The sequence below is a fragment of the Nicotiana tabacum genome, chromosome 24 (genome assembly GCF_000715075.1).
Source record: "Nicotiana tabacum cultivar K326 chromosome 24, ASM71507v2, whole genome shotgun sequence".
NCBI classification, from domain to species: domain Eukaryota; kingdom Viridiplantae; phylum Streptophyta; class Magnoliopsida; order Solanales; family Solanaceae; genus Nicotiana; species Nicotiana tabacum.
This window is the reverse complement of record NC_134103.1, coordinates 84,592,217-84,611,564: the sequence shown is the minus strand read 5'-3', so window position 1 is coordinate 84,611,564 and position 19,348 is coordinate 84,592,217. Positions and strand designations below refer to the sequence as shown.

Sequence of the window (19,348 nt, the reverse complement as noted above, 5' to 3'; positions counted from 1 at the left end):
TCATTAACACGAGGAAAATGATACTTGTTCTTGACTATGACCTTGTTCAACTGCCTGTAATCAATACACATTCTCATGGAACCATCCTTCTTCTTCACAAATAGAACCAGTGCACCCCAATGTGACACACTAGGCCGAATAAACCCCTTATCAAAGAGTTCCTAAAGTTGTTCTTTCAATTTCTTCAACTCCGTCGGTGCCATACGATACGGTGGAATAGAAATGGGCTGAGTGCCTGGCACCAAATCAATACCAAAGTTAATATCCCTGTCAGGCGGCATGCCCGGCAGGTCTGCAGGAAACACATCCGAAAAGTCACGTACCATCGGAACAGAATCAATGACAGGAGTCTCTGCACTAACATCCCTCACAAAATCCAAATAAGATAGGCAACCCTTCTCAATCATGAGTTGAGCCTTCAAATATGAAATCACCCTACTTGGTACATAATCTACAGAACCGCTCCACTCAACCCTCGGAATTTTCGGCATAGCCAACGTCACTGTCTTAGCGTGACAATCTAGAACAGCATGACATGGAGATAACCAATTCATACCCAATATCACATCAAAGTCGACCATACAAAGCAGCAAAAGGTCCACTTGGGTCTCTAGACCCCCAATAGTCACCACACATGACCGATATACGCGGTCCACAATAATAGTATCACCCACAGGAGTAGATACACGTACAGATGAAACTAAAGACTCATGGGGCAAATCCATAAAATGGGCGAAATACGAGGAAACATATGAATACGTGGAACCAGGGTCAAATAATACTGAGGCATCTCTGTGACAAACTGAGACAATACCTGTAATCACAACATCTGAAGCAATAGCATCTAGTCTGGCAGGGAGGGCATAGAAACGGGCCTGGCCACCCCCTGATCTGCCTCCCCCTCTAGGGCGACCCCTAGCTGAATGACCTCCACCCCGAGCTGACTGGGCGGGTTGTGAGGTAACTAGTACTGAAGTTGGAGGCTGACTCCTCTGCTGAGATAGACCTCCATGACGATGAGGACAATGCCTCCACATATGCCCAAGCTCCCACACTCAAAACAATTCTCTGGCGCTGGTGGCGAAAACTGAAGGGAACCAACTGAAGGGAACCCCTAGCACCGGGATGACTGGTAGAAGAACCTGGCATGGAAGAGCTCTGAACAGGTGGAGCATAGGACGAACTCTGAGCTGGAAGGGCACTAAGTGATGAGTGGACCTGATGAGAACTGTGAGAACCATGGCCAGATGATGCACCCCGATGAAATGGCCGAGCTGACTGAGCCTGTTTGAAATGACGACCTCTACCGTGATGGAACTGACCCCCAAAAGGAGCACCGCTGAATCGACCTTGTCCACGAGGTCTCTTGTACTCCCTCTCAACCCTCTCCTGACCATGAGCCATCTCAATCTGTCGAGCAATGTCGACAACCTCATCAAAAGTAGCACCCGAAACCCTATCTCTGGTCATGAGCAACTGTAGCTGATAAGTGAGACCATCAATAAACCTCATGATCTTCTCCCTGTCTGTGGGAACCAACCAGATCGCATGACAGGCCAACTCGGAGAACCGCATCTCATACTGTGTCACAGACATATCACCCTGGCGAAGCCCCTCAAACTATCTGCGCAGATCCTCTCTGCGGGATCGAGGCACGAACTTCTCCAAAAAGACCACGGAGAACTGCTTCCAAGTAAGGGGTGCTGCGCCAACAGGCCTACGCCTCTCGTAAGTCTCCCACCACCTGAGTGCAGCCCTAGAAAACTGAAAGGTAGTGAATGAGACCCCACAAGTCTCCAGAATACCAGCAGTACGGAGTATCCTCTGACACCTGTCCAAAAAGTCCTGAGCATCCTCTCTCTCTGTGCCACTGAAAGGTGGTGGCTGGAGTCTCCCAAACCTCTCCAACCTACGCTAATCATCCTCAGGCATAGTAGGAACCACATAATCCTGAGAAACTGCAACTGGCTGGGCTGGTGGTGCCTCCGGTGTCTGAAGTCCCTGAATAACCTGATCGGGTGTGCGAGCGACGGGAGTCTGAGTGCCTCCCCTGGCCTGAGAAGTGGTTGCGGTCGTCGAGATAGAGACCGCTTGAGCAAGGCAGGTACACGCTGTCAGAATCCGAGCTAGGGCCTCCTGAAGGCCTGGAATCACAATAGGCACAGGTGGTGCCTGAGCTGGTGCATCAACAACTGGAACCTGGTCCTGATCTAGGATAACCGGTGGATCTGCAGGTACTGCCCCAGCTGTTGTACGGGCTGCACCTCTGCCCCTACCATAGCCTCTACCGCGGCCTCGACCTCTCGTGGCCCTGGCTGGTGGTACTGGTGGCTGGTCCTCCTGACCGGTAGCACGAGTCCTCACCATCTATGAGAGAATGAAACAACAGATGTTTAGTTACTAGAATCAACAGATTCGCACGACAAGAATTCAAGAATGTGGAGTTTCCTAAAGGTTCTGCAGCCTCTCGAAGATAAGTATAAATGTCTCCGTACCGATCCGCAAGACTCTACTAAACCCGCTCATGACTCGTGAGACCTATGTAACCTAGGCTCTGATACCAATCTGTCACGACCCAAACTAACCCCTGTCGTGATGGCGCCTATCGTGGAACTAGGCAAGCCGACTCATTTCCAAAACAAACCGATATTTTCATTTCAAAGAAAATTTCAATTTTATTTAACATAAAAACCTTCGTAAAGGAGTTCATATCAAAATAAAAGTACGGAAAAGAAAGCCCGACATTAGGGTGTCACTAGTTATGAGCATCTAATACAATCTGTCTAACAACATCAAGACTAACTCAGTCTGGAAAATAGCTAAATACAACTAAAGGACGATAAGAGGGAGAAGAGCAGGGCTGCGATTGCCAGGCATCTACCTTGCTATCCCCTGGAAAATCTGCAACCAGAATAATCAATAACCGCTACCGTGTCCAGCTACACCTGGGTCTGCACACAAGGTGCTGGGAATAACGTGAATATGCCAACTTAGTAAGTAACAACAATAAATAAAGACTGAACAGTAGCGACGAGCAATAAAGCATATAACATTCATATCAGGAAATCTCAGTAAAATACCACATGCTTTTAAAATCAGGATTTTAATCAAAACATCTCGTTTGAACCCAGTTCCAGTAAAAATCATTTAAAGATATTTTTCAATAGTTTTCAAACAGAGGAAAAATGCAAAGGTGAGCAAAAATGATGAAATCATAATCAGCCCCTCGGGCAAAACATCACTCATATACAGCCCCTCGGGCAAACCTCACACTCACTCGTACCACTCGGGCATACCTCACAATCACTCTTTGCCACTCAGGCATACCTCACAATCACTCATGCCTCCCAGTCACTCAGCACTCGGCACTCGCACTCAGTAGGTACCTGCGCTCACTAGGGGTGTGTACACACTCCGGAGGGGCTCCTTCAGCCCAAGCGCTATATCAAGCCAAATCATGGCATAATCACTCAGGCCCTCAGCCTATAACAAATATGCTACGGCGTGCAGCCCGATCCCAAAAATATGCAACATATTGCGGTGTGCTGCCCGATCGCATAAATATTCTCACAAATATGGCCCTCGGCCTCACTCAGTCATAAACCTATCAAGACACTCGGGCATTTCAGTAAAACAGGGCATTCGGCCCAAAATATTTATATGCATCAAAATAGAGTCATAAAACTGAGTTATGCGGTAAACAAGTATAAACATGACTGAGTAAAGATTTTCAATTGAAAACAGTGAGAGGATAGAAAGAAAAGGCCCCTAAGGGTCCAAACAACACTGGCACAAGGCCTAAACGTGGTATTCAGCCCAATTTACAGAAACTCTTTCTAAAACATATAAGTATCATATAGTTTCAACAAAGTATGCAACTTTACAGTTGCTACGGGATGGACCAAGTCACAATCCCAAATATTGCACGCCCACATGCCCGTCACCTAACATGTGCGTTACTAAAAATAGTAGAATGATACGAAATTTGGGGTTTCATACCCTCAGGACTAGATTTACAATCGTTACTTACCTCAAACCGGTCAAATCTCTACCCCGCAATGCTCTTGCCTCTAGACTCGGCCTCCAAATGCTCCAAATCTATTCACAATCAGTACAATACCATCAATATACGCTAATGGAATGAATTTCACAAGAAAAGCTACAAAATTATACCAAAATCCGAAATTGACTCTTCCTTCCGCAGGTGCGGAAATAGCAGAAGCAACAGCTTCAACTGCATTTTCCAACCTCGATAAATCTGTTAACCACCCAGAATCACACCTCAACCAAAAATACCAACAAGTCATATATCAACATACAAACTTAGTCGAACCTTCAAATCACTCAAAACAACATCCAAACACCAATTTACCCTCGGATTCAAGCCTAAGAATTTCTAAATTTTCAAATTCGGCAACCGATGCCGAAATAACTAAACCACGTCCGAATGACCTCAAATTTTTCACACACGTCACAAATGACACTATGAACCTATTCCAACTTCCGAAATTCCGTTCCGACCCCGATATCAAATTTTTCACTGCCGACCAAAATCGCCAAATTTCCAACTTCACCAATTTAAGCCTAATTCTACCACAGACCTCCAAATCAAATTCTGGATGCACTTCTAAGTCCAAAATCACCTAACGGAGCTAATGAAACCATCAAAATTCAAATCCGAGATCGTTTACACATAGGTCAATATCCGATTGACTTTTCTAACTTATGTTTATACTTAAGAGACTAAGTGTCTCAATTCACTCTAAAACCACTCCGGTCCCAAACCAACTAACCCAATATAACATAATATATCTGAATAACACAAAAAGAAGTAGAAATTGGGAAAATAGGGCTATAACTCTCGAAACGACCGGTTGGGTCGTTACACTTTTAAATGACATAAAGACCATTGAGAGACAACAGAATGGAGGAGTGCAAGTACCAACTGGAAATAAGTGTCCAGTGACACACACAGGAAATGTAACTATTCTAGAGAACCAGACTCTTAAGAATGTGTTACATGTTCCAGATTTTAAGTTTAATTTGCTCTCAGTATCAAAGTTGACTAGGGAACTATGCTGTTATGCTACATTTTTCCCTAACTTCTGCATATTTCAGGGTCTTTACAATGGCAAGGTGATGGGGATTGGTAAGAAAAATTATGGACTGTATCTGTTGCAAAATGAAATAAGATCCTCAGCAGCTTTTGTCACAAAGGAGATTGAAGACTCAACCTTATGGCATATGAGATTGGGGAACCCTTCAATAACTGCAATGCAACATGTTCCTTCCTTAAAGATCAGGGTAGACAATAAAATTCAACATCTTTGTCAAATATATCCATTAGCCAAACAAAGCAGAGTTAAGTTTCCCATTAGTGGCAGTAAAACTAAACATGTTTTTCAGCTTATACATGTCGATGTCTGGGGACCTCATAAGATTCCTACATATGATATAAAGCATTATTTTGTAACTATTGTAGATGACTTTAGCAGGTATACTTGGATATGTTTGTTACAGTCTAAATGTGAAGTGATAGTTGTACTAAAAGATTTCTTTTATATGGTAAAGAATCAATTTGGTGTATGTGTTAAAGTGCTAAGATCTGATAATGGGACAGAGTTTTTTAACTCTAGTTGCAAGGAACTTATGGCTTATATAGGGGTTGTGCATCAAAACAGTTGTCCATACACCCTCCCCCCCCCCAGCTGAATGGGGTGGTAGAGAGGAAGCATAGACATATTCTTGAAGTTGCTAGGGCACTAAAGTTCCAAAGCTCAATTCCAAATAGATTTTGGGGAGACCGTGTAAAAACAACAGTATATTTGATCAACAAATGGCCTGCCTCTATTCTAGGAGGGAAATCTCCATTTGAAATGTTGTACAAGAAGCCACCAAAAATTGAACACCTTAGGGTATTTGGATGTTTATGCTTCGCCAGCAACTTGCCAAAAGTGGATAAGTTTGACAAAAGAGTAAGGAAGGCTGTTCTGATTGGATATTAAGAGATACAAAAAGGGTATAGATTATATGACTTGGAGGCTGGAAAGTTTCTTGTTAGTAAAGATGTGACATTCAGAGAGAAATTGTTCCCTTTCAAAGGATTACAATCAAATCTGGAGGACATCTTCCCTCATGAGATTCTAATTGACTTGAGTCATGAACTCTTGTCGTCCATTTCATCACCTACATCAGAAGACTCTTCTCCAGAAAAGTTACAAGCAGACATTGAGCATGTAGCTGAACATGATAATCAAATAGATAATCTAGAAAACTTAGGCACAGAAGCAGCTGAAAGTTCAGAGGATTATGATGAGATAGATGCAACTGGAAGTTCAGAAGCTTCAGAAGATTTACAAACCTCTGCAGACACTCAACAGACCAATGAGATTGCAAGACAAACTTTTACAGACACTCAACAGACAAGGAAACCAACAAGATCCTCTAAACCTCCTATTTGGCTAAAGGACTATGTCACTAAAAAGAAGGTTGGAAGCAGTTGTATGTATCCAATCATACAAAGCGTGTCATATGCTAATCTCACAACTGGTTACCAGACATATTTGAAGGCATTCTCTGTTTATGTTGAGCCTTCTTCTTTTAAGGAAGCACGTCAAGACAGTAGATGGGTGCAGGCTATGCAACAAGAAATAGATGCATTGGTGGACAATAACACTTGGGAACTAGTTGAATTACCAACTGGTAAACATGCAATAGGATCCAAGTGGGTCTATAAGATCAAATACAAGTTAAATGGTGATGTGGAGAGATTTAAGGCAAGATTAGTAGCTAAGGTATACAACCAGAATGAGGGTTTGGACTACCATGACACGTTCTCACCTGTGGCTAAGATGGTCACTATGAGAACATTGATCAGCATTGCAACATCTAAAGGTTGGGCGCTTTTTCAAATGGATGTCAATAACGCATTCTTGCAAGGAGACCTCTATGAAGAGGTTTATATGACATTACCTCAAGGTTTCCAACACACAGGGGGAGAAAAAGGTATGCATGTTGCTAAAATCATTATATGGGCTCAAACAAGCATCCCGGCAGTGGAATATAAAGTTGACTGAGGTATTACTTCATGATGGTTTTACACAGAGTGCTTTTGATCACTCACTCTTTATCAAGAAGACAAGGGGAAAGATGGTTGTTATACTTGTTTCTGTAGATTATATATTGATAACAGGAAGCGGTCTCAAGTTGGTAGAAGCAGCAAAACTGTCGTTGCATAGTAAGTTTAAAGTCAAGGATTTGGGTGAATTGAGATACTTTCTTGGGATTGAGATATTGAGGTCTAAGAAAGGGATCATACTCAACCAAAGAAAATATACCTTAGAATTGATTGCAGAGGTGGGGTTGAGTGGTTCCAAACCAGTTCATACACCTTTGGAACTAAATCATAAACTCACCTCAGTGGAATTTGACACTCTTGTTGCCAGGGTTGGTGATCCAGTGTTAGAGGACTTTACTTCTTATCAAAAATTGATTGGTAAGTTGTTGTACTTAACCATTACTAGACCGGACATAAGCTTTGCAGTCCAAAGTTTAAGTCAGTTTATGCAAAGTCCCAAATAATCACATCTTGAAGCAGCATTGAGGATAGTGAGATATCTCAAAGGGGCCTCATGGCTGGGAATTTTGTTACCAGCAGCTCCCATTGACACTCTTAGTGTTTATTGTGATTCTGACTGGGCCGTGTGTCCAAACACTCGCAGATCTATCACTGGTTATATCGTGAAACTTGGGAGCTCCCTGATTTCTTGGAAATCCAAGAAACAACATACAGTTAGTCGCAGCTCTACTGAAGCATAATATAGAAGTATGATTGCCACAGTTGCTGAAACCACTTGGCTCGCTGGATTGTTGACAAAGTTGGGTATTTCTGGTCTTACGCCTATGCACTTATTTTGTGATAATAAGGTTGCAATTCAGATAGCCAACAATCCCATATTCTATGAACGAACGAAACATTTCAAGATTGATTGTCATTTTGTGAGAGAGAAGATAAAGTCTGGTCTCATTGAACCTCATTACATCTCTTCATCCCTACAGCTTGCAGATTTATTCACTAAAAGGCTTGCCACTGCACAACATCACTCCCTCATGTCCAAGCTCGAAGTGTTGGATATTTTTCACCCTCCGACTTGAGGGGGTATTGGAGACTAGTGAGAGAGTTAGGGTAGTTTGGTCATTTCTCACCTATATTAAAAGAGTCGGTTATGTACTCTGTTAATACACAGATATTTTGTAAATAAGATCTGAGATTGAGAAATATAATTTGAGTTCCTCTTTCTCCCTCCTCTTCACTCCTTCTCAATTCACATCTCAATTCTTATCAATGAATGAAATCACAGATTACATCAACACCCTTTGCAGTGGGTTATGCAAGGGTGTTCAAAGTCTATTTTTAATCAATAACAAATTATATTCTACCTTATATATAGTATAATTTTTCGGCGAACAGTGATCAGTTGACCACCCTTGGGCCAACATAGCTTCGCCCCTGCATATAAGGTGTAGTAATTTCTTAATGGTGTGAGTTCTTTTGGGGAAAAAAACTGTGCGGTTTGGCCTAAAGCAGACAATATCATACCATGTTAAGATCGAGTATCTTGGGACCGTTTTAGCCCAACAACTGATATCAGAGTTTAGGTTCGGCGGGATGAGTATGGACATATGACAAAATGATAGTGCAGGGCTCGGTTTGCATAGCTTTACGAACTTGGAGACGCGCACACAAGAAGAACCTAGTTGCCGGTTTCGGTTGCCTTAAACATTCTAATGATGTGGTAGAATAACCACATGCAAGTGGGACATAATCATCTCATATTATTGGACTAACAACTATTGTCGCGCGAGATCTGATTATCTGATTGATAGAAACTCCACCTTACTTTGAAAATTAATTGACATCCCGTCACACTCGAACAAATTCAAAGTTAACTCCAAAAAAGAAAGTTTGGAACAGTAGAGTAGTATATAGGTGCATTAAGAGTAGTAATAATGGCACCAGGTAGCCGTTTGTGACGGCATCGTTTAAAACATAATCGGTTTTTAAAAGTTAAGTTTAGTTTAGTCATTTTTGACAAACTTCGAACCTGCCAAACTGAGAAGAATAGGATTATATTTCATGTGTTCCTTACTTAAACGTGTATAGGATGTGCTTGGATTATATTAGTCACAGATTAGTTTTATTTAGGATGCAACATATATATACAAGTACAAGGAAGTAGTGTTTGCATCAGGATGGCTGCATTGTTAGATCGATCTCTATCAGTTTGAACTTCAGAATTTCGGAACTAAAATTAGGGTTGCCATTTGCCAAAGGGTAACTTCAGACTTCATGTTTAAATTTTAATTGCATTCAAACTCAGTTCAACTTCTGAGATCTAAAGTTAGACTTAGGCAGAGCCTAAGGTTTGAGGCGGCTACATTTTAAACATTTTGTAAATTTCAATTATTTTTTAAACAGAGGTCCTAAAAATAGCTATTTATGCAGTTACCCCATAAGAGTCGAGGTCGCAACACTACCACTCCAAAATAATTTACAACATTTAAACAAAAGAAAAAAAGAGGAAATTAGTGTGTGTGTGTGTGTGTGTGTGAGTGAGAGAGAGAGAGAGAGAGAGAGAGAGAGAGAGAGAGAGAGAGAGAGAGAGAGAGAGAGAGAGAGAGAGAGAGAGTGGATTGTGGGGGGGGGGGGGGGGAGGGAATTGGAAAAGACCACTTGATTAAATAGGAATGTAGAGCACATGAAATTTGGTCCCTACCACCAAAAGCCCACTAGGAGGGGTAGACACAACCCAACATTATATTGCACTCGTGCCTTACATTGCACGTGCAATTTCAGCGTCTCCTTATCGGAAGATTTGCACAAATAGGATTATTTAGTGCAAAAAATTTTCGCCCCATTAAAAAAGATTTTTAAAAAAAGGCCCTGCTGTAAAAAAATTAAAGTATATTGTTAAAATTTTGAAGCACGATCCAGAATTTTCAAACACATTAGCCAGAATTTTTAAGCACACTACCAAAATTTTAAAGCACTGATACGCTTCCAGAATTCTAAAGCATGATGTCAGAATTATGACAGCAAACTTTAAAAGTTATTTTACCAAATATTTTCTTAGCGAGGTCAAAATATAAATGGTAGTTCTAGAAAATCTATATTTTACTTTTGACACGAGAACAAAATTTTTGAAAAAAATTTACAATGATCACATTGGCAAGTTCAACACTTAATGCAGGACGCAGCACAAAACGAGCAGCATAGATTTCAACTCTTTCGTGTTTCATTAGCAGATACTGCCTACACTTGTTACTCTTCCTTACTTCCCATGTACGAGTGCAAAGTTTAGGCAAACATAGAAAGAGTATTACAAGGGCAACTAAAACTTAGCATGTACCAGAGCAGCATTGGGTACACTACCGTATTACATGAGAAACCAAAATTGAACCAGAGCCACTCCCCGTCTTTAAACATAACTAAATACAAAGACAATCCTATTTTGGTCGTCAGTGCACAAATATTCAAGATTGTCCTTGGGCCTGCTTCTCTCAAGCTGACTCTCCATTGGCAGCCAAGCCTCTGATTTTTACATCATAGAAAACTTCTTCAACTTTCCTAAGGTCATATTTCATTCCTGCAACAACAGAAATTGATGAATCAGTAAGTCAATTTGCAGAAACATCAAAATCAAGATATGCAGTAGCACTAATCAGCAGCCCGTTGGATAAAAGATTTTGATTAAAATAAAAAACATATGAATAAGTTATGAAAAGTTGCATAGACAGCAGATGCATTTCATCCTCTAGATTCGGTTAGTGTAAAGTTCTACTTAGGTGACTTTCTTGCCTTACATAAAAGTCAAGGAAAGGTAGTAAAAACTGTTAGGAAAATAGATAGAATTCAATGGGGTCCTTACAGCCAAAAAAAGAAAGAAAAAGACAATGCAGATCCACCTCCCACTCCCATGAGCCTCCCTTTGCTCAACATAATCAGCTTCAACATCTCTCTTACCTTGATGGGGCGAAACGAATGCCTTAATGCTTGACTATTTTCCCCCGCTGCTTAGTAGGTTGATGTCTAATGGTCTATATACATTCAATTAGTAGGAGATATTGACCAGCAAAGAAGGGTGAAAACTAATGCCTTAATGCTCAACTATTTTCCCCCATTGCTTAGTAGGTTGATAGGTTTCCCTGCAACAGTAGTCTATAGACTATAGTATAGCTCAGATGAAAGTGTTCAATGAAAGAAATGGTGGAATCGTATCAGAGCATAGCCTGCTACATTGGAACTCTCATGGCGTAGCCTTTGGAAATTAAACTTATTTGTTCACCACTAGATCTGCTACCTCGTAACTCTCATAGATTTCTGAAAAGACTTGTCTTATGGAAACTACGCTTGGATGCCAATGGCATCAATGAAGAGAACTAACTTCAATGCCTAATTACTAGTAATACCCTCTTTAAAAGAGAAACAACCGAAGTCCACTATATCAAAATTAGTTTATTGCTCAAGCTGGAGAAGTTGGACTGACTGGTATTTTGAAAATATATGCCTGTTTGTTACCTTTCTTTGGATAGTGAAAAAACATATACTTCAGACAATTTTTTGATATTCTTTTTCTTCTTTAACCAACAGTATTTTTATTTTGTTCATCCACTTCTCTCTTCTTTGTCCTAAAGCTTTGATCTAAAAAAAGGGCAGCCTGGTTCACAAAATAATTCGCGTTCATGCAGGGCCTGGGGAAGGACCGCAACACAAGGAGTGTGATGTAGGCAGCCTATTAGCCGATTTCACCGCTCGAACCAGTGACCAATAGGTCACACGAAGACAACTTTACTGTTGCTCCAAGGTTCCCCTTCAAAGCTTTGATCTAAACCAAAAGAAATTTACCCTACATAACCTTTTTTCTCAATTTCTCCGCAACGCAAGGAGTGTGATGTAGGCAACCTATTAGCCGATTTCACCGCTCGAAACAGTGACCAATAGGTCACACGAAGACAATTTTACTGTTGCTCCAAGGTTTCCCTTCAAAGCTTTGATCTAAACCAAAAGTAATTTACCCTACATAACCTTTTTTTCTCAATTTCTCCGCACGCTCAAACAACCGCCTTTTATCTCACATTTCCTAGAGCTCAAACAATTCCACGGATCTCATGTTTCTTAAACTTCAAGATCCTTTCCTTTGTGCTTTCACATTTCCTAGAGCTCAAACAATTCCACGGATCTCATGTTTCTTAAATTTCAAGATCCTTTCCTTTTGTGCTTTCTTTTCACCATTACAAGAGAAAGTTTCAGCTAAAGATACTTTGATATTAATGATCTAAATATGCAATTTATATAGGACGTTATTATAAATCAAGAAAAAGAAAAGATAATCTAATTTATATGGAACTGCACACTCACCGTCAAACTTTTTGCGCAAGAAATCATTTCTGAGATTAAGCATGCGAAATGCTGCATGGAGATCTGTCAAGAACTTCAAAACCTTACACGGGCAATCATAATCCCCAGCTGTCACTTGGTTCACCACATATCTAGGCTGCAACATCATTACCACATGATTGGTCAATCCAAAGACGAAGATGCCATAACAGATAGCATCAGTAGCCTTTGCAAAATGAGAAGGAACACAGAAATAACCTTAAATATATTATATGTTAATTTGCACATCAGCTTTGTGTCAAAACCACAACAGAGATAGCTACCGAGTTTATGTTAGTCATGTAAAGCAGAAAAACAAAAATATTCCGAGTTCTAGCTTATTGTCCTTACCAACTCATTTGACATAAAACATATACCTGTCAGATAAACAAAAAAACTGTGAGTACCTCCAAAAATATTGAATCAAGCAACACAACAAAGTTTCAAGACCTTAAAGTCTCTTTCAAGGGAATTAGGTAGACCTCCTAAATGAAGGATAGGAAGTTAAGGGAAGATTAGGTGGTCTTTTGCAAGCATGGAAGGCATTAAGATGCCTTTGAACCTTACAAGCATAAATCATTTAAAAGCAGGGTTTATGGTTTCACATATAAGGTCCTGCTCTAGAAACAACACTGACTGCATATGCAAAATGAATTCCTTAAAGATGTGGAGGACTAGAGCCTCAAACCAACAGAGCCAAATGTCTTCTACTCTTCTTATCATCCTTGAAACATTTACAATAGAATAACACCAAGTTTACCAATCAAAACAAGAATAAGAGCAAGTTTTGTACCAAGATATTTTAGAAACTCAGGGTTACTCACCAATAAGATAGTCTTCAATATCAAGTCCAAATTCTGTTGGTGTCACTACAAAGTATACAAGTATTAAAAGTTAATAACTTCAAAGATTTTCTGCAGCTAAAACACTTAGGTAAAAACTAATAGAAATATACATGATGTTCACTTTGAATATCTAAGAGCCTTTTCACCTAAAAATGCATGGAAGAAATTTTCAGCAGAAACAGCAATGTAAAGCGATTATTCTTGCTTTTCAGAGATTTCAACACAAAAAGGAAGGTGATAATCATCCAAGAACTATAGAAAGGTGCAAAGAAAGGCAACTCCAAGCACTACCATGCAAGGATGAGTGAGCCATGATCTTCCCTTTTTGCTACCTCAACTTGGAAAAAGATATGAGGTCAAGACAGCTATGTACATGAGAAAGATCAAGAAATTAACTCATAAAAATCCAGTTGCTGCAAATGGTAAAAAGCTATTAGCTTATAAAGGCCAACCAAGAACGGATTTGACAACCTGCTTTTCATCTTTGAGGTTGAAGTTGAAATTTCCTCATCAGCATTCACTATTTAAACTTTAATTGCTCACAACTATACCGCTAAAATTCACATTTGATTGAGGAAGAAAGTAAATTATAAGATAGGAGAGATAAATAGAAATTTGTAGCTTCATGGGCGAGCCATGGCTAAAAAAAGAATTGCCGATTCATAAGAAATATTGGCACTCGAAATAGGAGGAGAACAGATAGAAAAACACAACACAAGAAAAAATGCTGCAGCCGATGCAGTGTGCAGAGTATTCAATAATTATGTCATGATAAAATTACTAATACATTTTGCCTAAAAGGAAAATATTGTAAACAGAGAAGAAAACTTACAGCCAAGTTTCTCCTCAACTTCATTGTGCAGAACAAGAGTCCCAGTCTCTAACCAATGCATAAAAGCAAGCAACGAGACCGCAGTTTGTGTTTCACTCTTCCAATCACCATGATACCTAATACACCAAAAATGGACAATCACGGTGGCCAAAAGACAACCATAAAACCATCTTAAACTGAAAAACAAAGAAAAGAAGGAAATATCACCAAGTATCACTCACCGGAAATACTGACCAGGGCATTCACGTACGATTTCTGAAAGCCGGCTGTAAAGTTCCTTCAGCTCTCCGATCTGAGCCTTAGCCTTCTCTAGAACCTCTATTGCAACATAGTGAATGGAACAATATTTAGGCTAATAATAACTTAACAAAAAGAAATATCTATATTACTATTAACAACGGCAAGAAAACTAGATAAAGCCTGAATTTTATAGCAAAAACAAATGCAGCACACATATAATTCAACTCACACCACCCCTCAAGAACATGTTCTCTATATAAGAGCAGGAAAGGCGAAAAATGATACTCCCTACTCTCCGTATTCAATTTCACATGACATTATTTGACAGGAGACGAGGCCTAAGATGTTTATTTGACTTATTTTATTATAATGGAAGATGTTGCATCAAAGTGTAAAACTAGTACTCCCTCCGCTTCAATTTATGTGGGCGGTGTTTCACTTATATAAAGGAAGATATCACTTCCAAACTTCTAAACACAGAGTAAAAGAAACCCTCCCATTATCCCCAACATGAGATTTCTAAAGCCAGGCAAAACAGAAAGTTTAAAGGTAAATTATTTTCAAATAAATAAAGGCGCAATAGTATAATTAATGAAATTCGTGAAAGTTACTTGGAAACAAATCGCATCAACCATTTCAAAACGAATAAAATGAAAAGATTTTTATACAAACTAGAACGGAGAAAGTGAGTACTAATTTTTTTAATACCAGCAACAGGGCGAGACTGATGAACGAGAAGGAGGCTAGCATATATGATCCGAGTAACCGACTCAATCTCCGTCGCCACTGCTCGTATTCTCTCCCGTAGATTCCCCGACTCCTCTAAATGATGCCTAAAGTCCTCGAACTGTTTCTCCAATTTCTCTGACGAAGGATTGGACAAATCACCAGCCGCCATTGAATTAGTAAGAAATGTCGAGCAACAGCGAGCTTTATTACAGAGTGAAGGACTAGAAGATGTTAAGGTGCAATTGGGAACGGAGAAATTTTGGGTGGAAATGAGAAGGAGAGGGAGGTAGGGTTTAGGGTTTAACACGTAGTGAGAGAAAACAGTACAAGTGTTTCGAAATGCCGATATCATGATGAGGAATAATGGGAGGGTGAAATTTTACACTCTTTTTAGAGCTCCTTTGGACATAAGAAAAAAAAAAAATTCCAAATCAGTGTTTGTTCATAAATTTTTAAATTTTTACTTGAAAATAAATTTTAGAATTTTTTAAAAAAAAAAAATTTCAAAATTTTCACTCAGATCACTCACAAAACTTCAAAAACAATCCAAAATTATATTCATGTCCAAAGACAACTCTAATTTTCAAATATCATTTTCGCTTGAATTTTTTTTTTACTTTTTTCCGAAATTTTACAATTCTTATGTCCAAATGCCCACTTAGAAGTTTTCAGGATTAATGAGAAATTATTCAGTAATATTTTTATCGAAAAATGACTTACTTTTTGAAAGAAAAAAATATATTTAAATGGAACAATAATTTTTAAGTATTTGGTTGGAGATAAGAAATTATTTGAAAAAATATAACAATAACATATCCAATGTAATCCTCAAGTAAGGTATGGGAAGGATAATGTGTACATAGACCTTACACTTATCTTAAGCAGGTAGAAAGGTTGTTTCCGATAAACCCTCGGCTCAAGTAAAGCAAAATCACAACAGTTTAAAAAGAAGTACAACAATAAAGAAGACATGTAAAAAGAAGCGGTAACAGCAAGATAATAAGAAAATCAAAGCAGAAGAAATATCAGGTAATAATAGAAATCTACGAATAAGTAAATACAATAATAAGACTAGTGCTACTGATAAGGAAAGAAAATACGCTCGACTATCTACTAGTCATCAATTCCAATTTTTGACCTCCACACCCATCTATCAAGGATATATTCCCACTAAGCTGAAGATATGTCATATACTGTCTAATCACTTCTCCCCAATACGTATATGGTCTACCTCTACCTCTCCTTAAAACCACCATGAGCAACATCTCGCACCTCCTCACTAGAGCATCCGTGCATCTTCTCTTCATGTGTGCCCGAACCATCTCAGCCTCGCTTTCTGCATTTTGTCCACCACGGAGATCACTCCTAACTTATCCCGAATTTCTTCATTCCTAATCTTATCTTGTGAATACCTAATTTTTGCACTATTTTAATACCTCCTAATGTCATTAGTGTTTTGTTACTTTAATTATTTTTCCCAATTTTGTGTCTTTGATTGCATATTTCCTATCATAAAAATACCAAAAAATAGTTTTTTCTTTATTTGTGCATTTTAGGAATTAACTAACTATTTAATTAATTAATTAATCTAGTTAATTGATCATTTGAATAAGTTACTTAATTAATTTATTTGTTTGTGTAAATTTAGTTTAATAAGTAGGATTAAGAAAGAAACTGGGCCAAATTTGAAAGAGAAAGTGGCCAAAAGTGCAAGATAAGAGGCTGCCCTTGAAAGGGTCTGAAACGATGTAGTTTTGCCTCAAAACTACGTCGTTTCATTAAGTGACCCAAGATCAAATCTCACCCATTGATCACCCTTGATCTAATGGTCCATATTTGATCTCTCAAAATGTATTTAAAGATTCAAAAATCTGAAAAATTCCCTCATTTCCCCATAACTCTTTCTCTCTTCTCTCTCTCTTCTCTCCGCCGCCGCCGCCGTCGGAAATCACCTACCGGCGGCGGACCACCTCCAAATTAACACCATGTAATCTCCACAACCTCCTCTTCCCATATCTCCAAACTAATTCCTTCAAAACCCCTCAAACTCCTTGAATTTTAGATCTAGGAAACTTTAGCCGCCACTTTTTGGTCCGAATTCTTGAAGCTCCGGCTAACACCACCCTACAACACATACATGAATGGATAAAGCTCCACGAGACCTATCTTTTTCTACCCATTTCACCCCCAAAATCCCCGTCGTCGCCGCCCCACTCCTCACTGCCGCCGCGGCTCCACTGCCTCACCACCGCCAAAATGCCCTGAACCCCCATCTTAGCTATTTTTCGACTCAAAGACACGCGTTTCTTTTGGCGAGATGCTGAAACTTATTTCGTTCTAGCATCTACCCAAAAGAAAAGTGCGTTTCGGAGTCGGGTAGTCGCCTTTTAGCATCTCCGGCGTCTTCTCGTGGCTCGAACAGCTTCAAGCATACTTATTGGGTATAATCGTCATCTCTTTAATTAATTTCTGATTTTTTATATTAGTAGATTAGTTTCTGATTTTTAATTTTTCTGTTTTGGTTGTTTCTTGTTAGTTATAATTTCAAGTTAGGTTTATTTAATTAGTTATCTCTATTTAGTTTAGTGGTTTGTTAGATTTGTTATTGATTTAAACATGTTCTTTAGTGTATTAGTTAAATCGTTCACTTAGTTAGTCAATTATTTAGTTGTTGTTAGTCGTTGTCCGATTGTTAACGATGCTCGTTCTGTTTTGAGCATTAGTTTGTGAATTTAGTTGTTTGTTTAGTAATTAGTTTGTACAAATCGAATTCATTCCTATCAAGTTGGTTTGAATACTTATTGAATACTTAGTTCAATTATGTTTTTAGTCTCGTTTATGCTCTGTCAGTTCATAGTTGTTCAAGTTTGATTTGTATTAAGCAAGTAGTTTGTTGTTGATAGTTAAAATCTGAAGTTTAGTTTATTTTATCACAAAAAGGGTAATAGTAGCTTACTTTTACTAGTAGGGTGACTGAAATGATATTTTTTCTCCTTGCTTCTGAGACAGCAGATTTTCAGGCTGTCCTTTCACCTTTGGGACAGACCTTGAACATTGTTTAGCACACAAAGTCAGTCTTTTGGACAGATTTTTGGTGAACCAAAATCTGTCCCAAAAAAGGGACTTTATTTGTCTATTTAAGGGGCTGCTATTTTCTCACTACGGGAATCTATCTTACATTGAGAGATCATCCTGGACACTCTAAAAAAAAGACACAACTCAAGAACTGAACATCCAAAAGCTGTCTAAAATTTGAGATTAGTGGAGTGAGTATTCAGAAAGCAAAAATTGTCCAAAAGAAAGGTTCTTAAGTCAATTTCTTTAGTTCCTAAGGCCCCGAGCAACTTCGTATTATGTGCCTCGACTTGCGTGCATGGTTGAATTCAATTATCGAGTGATTCGGAGTGATTTGGGATACTTAGTCCCTAAAACGGAAGCTTAAGTCTTAGGATTTTGGCTGTAGTCAAAACTATATGAAGACGACTTCGGAATAGAATTTTATCGGTTCCATTAGCTCCGTTGGGTGATTTTGGACTTAGGAGCATGTCTCAACTGTAAATCCGAGGTCTGTAGCTAATTTAGGCTTAAAATGGCGAAAGTCGAATTTTTAGATATTTGCACCGGAAGTGAACTTTTTGATATCGGGGTCGGAATACGATTCCGAGAGTTGGAATAGCTCTGTTATGTTATTTGGGACTTTCCTGCAAAATTTGACGTCATTCTGGGTTGATTTGATAGGTTTCGGCACGGGTTTTAGAAGTTGAAAGATTTAAAAATATATAAGCTCGATTCATGTTTTGAAAGGGGATTTGTGGTCGGATTTGAGTAATTCTTATATGGTTGGACTCGTGAGTGAATGGGTGTTCATATTTTATGATTTTTACCTGATTCCGAGACGTGGGCCTGGGTCGACTTTTTAGGGCGAATTTCAGAATTTTTATTAAAATATTAATTTCATTGATTAGATAAGTCTATTATTGTTGTATTCATGTTATGCAATTGTGTTTGGCTAGATTTGGGCCATTCGAAGCCGGATATTCGTGGGAAGGCATTGTGACCGATTGTTTGAGCTTGGTTCGAGATAAGTATCTTGCCTAACCCTATGTGGGGGACTTCCCCTTAGGATTTGAGTCTTTTATGTTGATTGTAGTCCGTGTACACGAGGTGACGAGTGCGTGCACGGACTTATTTGTGGGAAGTTGGCCCATTTGGATTCTTAGGTCCTTGTATTCATTGAATATGCAGTTGTTCTTGTTATGATTATAT

The 19,348-nt window shown here is 39.1% G+C and overlaps 1 protein-coding gene across 1 annotated transcript; it reads right to left on the bottom strand.

Annotated features, from left to right (window-relative positions):
• Positions 1–10,275: 10,275 nt before the first annotated feature.
• Positions 10,276–15,448, bottom strand: LOC107786765 (uncharacterized). The gene is made up of 7 exons (XM_016608273.2): positions 15,062–15,448; positions 14,335–14,431; positions 14,114–14,229; positions 13,261–13,305; positions 12,788–12,813; positions 12,419–12,554; positions 10,276–10,646 (listed from the first exon to the last, which is right to left on the bottom strand). The coding sequence occupies exons 1-7, from the start codon at positions 15,432–15,434 to the stop codon at positions 10,561–10,563; spliced, it is 879 nt and encodes a 292-aa protein (XP_016463759.1). The 5' UTR covers positions 15,435–15,448; the 3' UTR covers positions 10,276–10,560.
• Between the last annotated feature and the right edge of the window lie 3,900 nt (positions 15,449–19,348).